Genomic DNA, 7953 nt, shown 5'->3' with positions numbered 1-7953 from the left:
AGCTAATTATAGGCCAATCTCCAACCTTCCTTTCATATCAAAAATCCTTGAAAGAGTAGTTGTCAAACAGCTAACAGATCATCTGCAGAGGAATGGTTTATTTGAAGAGTTTCAGTCAGGTTTCAGAGCTCAGCACAGCACAGAAACAGCTTTAGTGAAGGTTACAAATGATCTTCTTATGGCCTCTGACAGTGGACTCATCTCTGTGCTTGTCCTGCTAGACCTTAGTGCAGCGTTCGATACTGTTGACCATAATATCCTATTAGAGCGATTAGAACATGCTGTAGGTATTACAGGTACTGCACTGCAGTGGTTTGTATCATATCTATCTAATAGACTCCAATTTGTCATGTAAATGGAGAGTCCTCTTCACACACTGAGGTTAATTATGGAGTTCCACAGGGTTCAGTGCTAGGACCAATTCTGTTTACACTATACATGCTTCCCCTAGGCAGTATCATTAGAAGACATAGCATACATTTTCACTGCTATGCAGATGACACCCAGCTCTATCTATCCATAAAGCATATAATAAGGGCTGGACCAGGTGACCCTGAATCCTCCCTTAGTTATGCTGCAATAGACGTAGGCTGCCGGGGGATTCCCATGATGCATTGAGTTTTTCCTTTCCAGTCACCTTTCTCACTCACTATGTTTAAAGACCTCTCTGCATTGAATCATATCTGTTATTAACCTCTGTCTCTCTTCCACAGCATGTCTTTATCCTGTCTTCCTTCTCTCACCCCAACCGGTCGCAGCAGATGGCCCCGCCCCTCCCTGAGCCTGGTTCTGTCGGAGGTTTCTTCCTGTTAAAAGGGAGTTTTTCCTTCCCACTGTCGCCAAAGTGCTTGCTCATAGGGGTTCATATGATTGTTGGATTTTTCTCTGTATCTATTATTGTGCGATTTACTGTACAATATAAAATGCCTTGAGGCGACTTTTGTTGTGATTTGGCGCTATATAAATAAAATTGAATTGAATTGAATACTGTATAGTTTTAGCCAATAATGTGGGGCTTATACTAAAAAGTGAGTAAAATTTAATTTCAGTCAGAACTCATATGGACAAAAGAGGCTTGTGATTTCCATTAGCATTACATTTATATTTGGTAGCATTGCTCTGTTTAGGGACACCCTCCTTTGTGCATACATGGAAAGCTAGAAGCAGGAAGTGCTAACAGCGACAACAGATATGCCATTGATTAAGTCAGACAGAGAATTACAGAAAGGGGGTTGCAGAGAGGCTTGCATAAGCGCAGTGGCATGCCTGACCGAACAAGATTTGTGGTACTCAAGACCATGAAATTGAAATGAAATTGAAATTAATTTGACTAAGATTACTTTATGTTTATGACAGTTACTGAAAAACACTGGCAAGAAGCACTATAAAAAAATGAAAATGACATTGGTTCAATGAAGTGACTTCATTGAACCAACAACCAGAATCTCACAAACAGATCTGTCAGCACAAGGAAATTGAAACAAAGACAGTGTTTGCCGAAAGGTAAAGAAAGAAAATCCAATTTTGGAGAAAAAACACATATTATGACAATGACAATGTTTTGAATTGCTTGTTGAAGCAACCAATGGATATTAGTACAGTATAGTACTGTGGAAAAGTCTTCAGCCATTATTTCTTTAGATATTTCTTTAACAGCATCTTGAGAAATATTTTTCAGAGGAATTTTAGGACTACTGGAAGACAAAAAAACCTAAAAAAAAAAAAAAAAAAACCCCACAGTATCTACATGAACAGTATGCAAAAGTTACATCAGTTACATCTGGCCCTTCAGTTGATCCATCAATGGTTTGCTGAAGCCTCATCAGAAATGGTCTCAGTGGAAGGGTGGCTGTCAAACAGCCATTGGTAAGGAAGGGAAACAGAGAGAAAAGACTGAGGTCTGCCAAATTACACAAGAACTGGATTGAAAATCAGTGGCAACAGGTCTTATGGAATGATGAATCCAAATGTAAATTTTTTGGTTTAAATCATCAGTATATACAGAGGAGATCAGGAGAGAGTGTGTTACTGTTACAGTCATATACTATCAGTCATGGATAGGGATGGGTACCGGTATCATAAACGGTAGTAACCAGACCGAAAAGCAGCGCACATTTCGGTGCTTTATTTCGGTGCCTTTTTTTCGTGAGCTGTGATACACTTTAGATTCTAGCCAATCCTTTTACGTTTCCGAGGATAGTAGGCGGGTCCAGGTACGTACGTTCTTTTAGAGCAGAGCTACAGATTAAAATGCGAAGCGGTCAAAGTCTGGCTGTACTTCACAGCAAAATATGCAAACTCAGCAGCCTGCAACAAGTGCTTTAAGCTGATACTGTGATACTGTCAAAGGAGGTAACACCTCAAATCCGATGAAACACCTGGCGACGCATAGCGGTTTTTTTTAAAAGCCGAGAAATGCGCCGTATTTGATAGCTTGCTGCGAGACCTCACACCGAGCACATCTACTGCGGGTGTGGTGCCTGTTATCGGACCCGGAGTTAGCAACATCCCCCAAAAACCCGAAGAGGAGAGTCCTGGCCCCTAGCCCTGCCAGTGTAGCAGAAATGATGACGGATGATGATGGCAGCAGCAGCCGTTCTTCTCTGCGTGAGTAGCTTAATGTTGTTCGTGTGTAATTTACGTTGAGTAGGCTAACCACGTTATTACATTAATGCATGTAAGGTGAACTAGCAAACATCATCATAGCTACATGCGGCTGTCTTCTTGTTTGATGGCAGATACTCCCTTCACCCTGGCCAAAAAGGCTAAAATGACCAAAGAAAAAGTGGAAAACAGTTAAACATGAGAGGTTTTTGGACAAAGTTTGTGTTTTTTCCATTGTTTAAGCACTGCTTCCAGCCAAGAGTGATACCATATATGCCCCATAGCTGCAGAAAAGGCTAACATTGTTATCTTTTTACAAAAAAACAGCTGAACATGAGAGGTTTTTGGACCAATTTTTGCGTTCTCCATTCTTTAAGCACCGGTTTGAGCACCGGTTTGAGCACCGTTTAAGCACCGGCACCGTTTCAAAAGTACCAGTTTGGCACCGGTATCGGATAAAACCTAAACGATACCCATCCCTAGTCATGGATTAGCCTCCCCAGAACCTAGATCTCAACATTATTAAAGCAGGTGGGATCATCTTGACAACAAACAATACAAAAGGCAGAAATATTGAAAGAAGAGCTTTGGATGTCCTTCAAGAAGTCTGCAGAACTTTTCCTGAAGACGACTTAAAGAAATGACAAGAAAGCTGATTAAGAGAGTTCAGGCTATGTTGAAGAATAAAGATGGTCACACTAAATATTGACTTTCAAGCTCATTTTTGTTTTATATACTGTGTATGTTTGTATATTTATATATGTTTTGATTTCTATATGCACCCATTTTCTGTTTTCCTATCAAAATATAAAGGAATGGGGATTGGCTAAAGCCTTTCACAGTACTGTATCATCTTCTCTGGCTATTTCCCTTTTCCATTCACAATATATAGAGTATTTGGAGTCAACCCCGCATGTGAAATGCACTGCCAGGCATATTTGTTTTGTTAGCTGTTTGTCTTGAGTTCAATCACTGTATGTTTTTGGTGACTTCATATTTACACATGAAGGTGAAATCTCTCACGTGACTCTGCAAGAAAGTAAACACGCATTTTTTTAAAATCTAAAACTCCTTGAGTAATGTTTTTGGGGTTTTTTGGCGGGGGGGGGGGTAATTTGGTTTAACAGGGCGTTTATCTGTAACAGGAAATGTAGAGAGAGTAAATTGAGGGTAAAACTGCTAAGTTTTCCTTGTGGATGTGGCAGAAGTGTTGTCATACTTTCCATTACTGAAACATTGAATAATGACAATGAAGCATTGCAAAAGCACATTCATGTCATACTTGAGCATGCTGAAGTCCACTCAAGGGACAGAGAGCTGCTTGCCTCACACACAGAAGGTCTCATACGGTCATGAAACAGTGAAGCTCTTGGCAGCACAAAGAGAAAACTAATGATATGTTTGGATGGTTACTCCATCAACATAATGTAAGTGAATCATTTCAACATTTCAGAAAACAAAGGGTGTCATTGTAGAAGTGTTTGCCATCCTCTAATTTATTCTGTTAGATTACAGTGATAGTGGAAAGGAGCGTGGCGGGCAGCTTGTTTTACCTTTATATCCAAGTATAGCAACAGCGATGGTGAGGAGTGTACACAGCACATAGAGCAGAGCTATGGAGGTCTTCAGTGCCCATTCATTCTTACACTTCGTGCACTGGGTGCCCTCCTGGATTCCTGCGTAAAAACGTGAAAGAATACCAAATGAGTCAATACACTTTGCTTCCTATGGAGCATTTTTCTGAATCAGAAATGCCTAAAGTGTGTAGGTGGAGTTTGGTGTTCGCTAAGGACCCCAGGAGGCCCACATCTGGATAAACAGCACTGGAGACTACATTAAAGAGGCCAGCTCTTCCCTCGGGGGTCCTGGTGGAGAAGCGACACAAAAACAATCCCCCCCACTGACTTGTTTAGACTCAGCGACATGCTTATTTTCCTGAACTTAGTCTTCTCTCAGCAAACTGCCTCTCTTTCAGTCGCCTTGTGTGAAAAGATTTCTTCCCAGAGAAACGGAGGCAAACGGTGTGTAGGTTTTTTTTTTTTAATGCAGTGTCAGGACTGTGGAATGAAATTAGGGGCCCTTAGCGTGTGGGGACACTTTTGGAATATTCCTTTTCAAGGATATTTTTCATGACAGATGAGTGGTGAGCTCTACAGTGCTGACGGGAACACAGCTGCATTTCATTTTCAGTTCAGGGAGTGTGTGTGTAAAGGTTGGGAATGTAGCGTGTGAGTGTGTGTGAATTTTGTGTTTTGGGGGGTGGGGGGGGGGGGGGGTTTTATTTGCTTTTCATGTACCTGGAATAAATTTTTTTATAAAGGAATACAAGATATATTCAGATTAACAGGAGCCAGTCAGTTCCCATCATACGTGGACCTGTAAAGTGCAAGAATCACTTAGTGCCAAAGGTTTAACCACACATTGCGCTCGAGTGTGTTTTATATGGTGAGGTAATTCTTAAATAAACTAAAAATCCAGCTCCGATTGGATCCTCAGTGTCCCACTGGGAGTTTCGATGCCAAAGTTAACAACATCATTTATTCTTATTGGTGTGAAGGGATTTTTTGTAAGATCACTGATTGTTAGACCTCAGTCAAAGACTGTGCCAAGTTGGGTCAAGTTGGAGAGGAGGTGGAACACCTGGTCAACCTCAACAGGAGATTTACTGTAAAGAGTACAAGCAAGTGATGGATGAAACTGAAAAAGGGGTTTCTAGATGTAATCGTTCCATGCGATTGATTCTGTGCAAACTCAAATGACACCACCATTACCTCACTGACCAGCAAGAAGACCTACTTTACTTCATATGCCTTAAGGTGCACTCAGTGTATCGGGCCAGTACCCACACTGTTAAAAGCATATCTTCAGTGGAGGTAAACCAACAAATCAGCCAAGCTGTTTTAACCTGTTGTAGAGTTTGGGATGTTCGCGGTAGATCTTTTGGATCCCGATGGTTGCAAATTGGGAGGTCCATGAATTGGACTTGACTGGAATTTGTCAACTATTACAAACCTTTGGGTTCTGGCATTTATGATGATGTAATGATACAATGACACATGCCACCTACCAAAAAATTGCCACCCCCAGTGGCCCTTAATGAAGGCCTCCCCTAGCAGGACCCCTTCCCACTGCAAAATCTGCTCAGGAAAGGTTTGAGGGACGGATCAAAGAAGCCAAGTATTCATACAGCCTCCACATTTCCCACATCACAATGTACTCACATAGCACTGAGGCCTCACGTAGCAACCTACAGCAACCAGGATCCACTGCCAACATCCTGGTACCTAATACCAGAGAACACCCACAGAGATCTCCTTTCTGAGTCAGGAATGTTTAGGCAGTACAAGGTGACTTATACATTAAAAAGTAAGAGGCTGACTGGTGTATGACTTATCATACATTGTCATTTCAACCATGTACAGTGGTACAGTACAGAGTGAAAAGAGACAGCATTCCTCTGAGATCCTGGTGTTACACATGACATATAACAGACAATCAACACGGGACTACGTAAAAGTGCAATGTGCAAAAATTGCAAAAAAAAAAAAAGACAAGACAGTGCAACACTAGACCGAACAGGATGATGGCGCGAATGCTGTAAGTGTCCGTGATGGAGGGAAGAGAGGGCACTGCAATCCACCTTTACCATATCAGACAGTGATGCAGCTGCTCAGGACGCTCTCGATAGTCTCTCTGTTGAACGTGGTGAGAAAGGATGGAGGGAGATGGGCTTAGCTCAGCTTCAGCAGGAAGTAGAGGCGCAGTTGGGCCTTCTTAGTTATGGAGCTGGTGTTGAGAGACCAGGAGAGGTTCTCTCCGCCAGGTGGACACCAAGGAATTTGGTGCTCTTGACGACGATTATAAGTAATAAGCATCAACATTACCAATATCCTTTTTTCATTTACTTTTTCCTTAAGGGAAAGACAATCCCTGAGCTATAGATATATAATTTTACCACTGGGATTTTTTCTTTTGTTGCACAGATATTAGTGTTCAAATTTTAAAGTTAATGGCCATACCTGTGGTGATCTTCTTTCTGAGGAAATTATAATTTAAACAAAAGGGCTTTTTTTAAATCGCACTTTGTCTTTACTAAATGTGAAGAGATTAAAAAACACTCAATTTAAAGAACTGTTTATGAATATTTATTTATTTATTTGCAGGATCCTGAAGCAGTTAATTGACTTCTTCCAATTTCTTCCAATTAACTTCACACCTAAAAACATTTTTTGCTCACCACCAACTTCTAAGAAAGCATCTGTCTGATTTCATGCGGTAGCTTTTGGATTTTTTTTGTTGTTGCAGGAAACGATACAGGTGAGAACAATTAGTCTGAATAAAATCAGTTAAGTTGGATCATAGTAAAACTGCTAACACAGAAGAGTCTGTAAATGTGAAGCAAACGATAGAGATTTGGCAGTTTTTAAAATGCTTTTGTTCCTGATCCAAACTTTACTCTCTCAACTTAAACAGAGAAGATTTATGTTTTCAACTCAAAACTGTACTATAAAAAAAAATGGCCTTGAGCATTTGTTTCCAACGATGACAACACAGAAGCCCATAAATCTTGTCAAAGTGTTTCAAAGCAAGACGTTTTTAAGCAAAATCAGTAACTTGTGACTCTCGTCTTGCCAAAATATTCACTTCTTTTCATTCTGTGGCCACAGAAAGATTAGGAAAGTGTGACATGAGTCAAAGAAATGAGAGAAAACTGTGGAAACTGCAGTACTCAGGCAGGTTAAGAGCCTTGTTTGCCTTCTTATGTGTATTAGCAGGTATTCATGCCTGAAACATGTTAATCTTTTCAAAAACACAGGTCCGGTTCAGGGCACGGAGTGAAAGTGATTACCGCATCAGGAGTTACCAAAGTCTTTCCTCGGCTTGGTTTAACTGTAAGCAGAGAAGTGCACTCTGGGAATATGGCCATGATAAATGATTGCCTTTTCTGAATCATTCATAACTGCTGGCATGTTTGAAGTGTCAGCTCGTGCAAACTTCCCCAATGAAGTGAGCACATCAGTTCATCAGCTCACAGTAATCAAAGTGCTGCTGTTCCAATCCAAACAAGCTGACAGTGTTTACAAATCTGCTGCGCTGAAATGATACCAAAACACTTTGTAAGTGTATGAACTATTGCACAGGCTAAACTCTTTTCCATCTCAGTGCACCCCTGACTGATGAGCTTCAGATGCTCCGTGGATTAAGTGGAGAATTTAAAATTTGACAGCTGCCGTGACACAAAACACGTGGCAAACATCACAATAGGAAAGGAGAGACTTCGGTTCCACAGCTAATTTACAAGAACAAAGAGAAAAGACATCAGATGGAAAAGCTTAAACCTGAGTGTCC

The 7953-nt window shown here is 40.9% G+C and overlaps 1 protein-coding gene across 1 annotated transcript in view; it reads right to left on the bottom strand.

Annotated features, from left to right (window-relative positions):
- LOC102298500 (collectin-12) overlaps nucleotides 1-7953 on the bottom strand; it is a 49261-nt gene that overhangs the window by 14554 nt on the left and 26754 nt on the right. The window contains exon 3 of the mRNA XM_005922490.3: nucleotides 4158-4280. Coding sequence (XP_005922552.1) covers nucleotides 4158-4280 — 123 coding nt within the window. The remainder of the gene's footprint in view (nucleotides 1-4157; nucleotides 4281-7953) is intronic.

The sequence above is a fragment of the Haplochromis burtoni genome, unplaced genomic scaffold (genome assembly GCF_018398535.1).
Source record: "Haplochromis burtoni strain Fernald_Lab_line unplaced genomic scaffold, NCSU_Asbu1 Contig_58, whole genome shotgun sequence".
Lineage (NCBI taxonomy): Eukaryota > Metazoa > Chordata > Actinopteri > Cichliformes > Cichlidae > Haplochromis > Haplochromis burtoni.
Note: the sequence above shows the minus strand (reverse complement) of the source record. Positions and strands in the feature narration are given on the sequence as shown.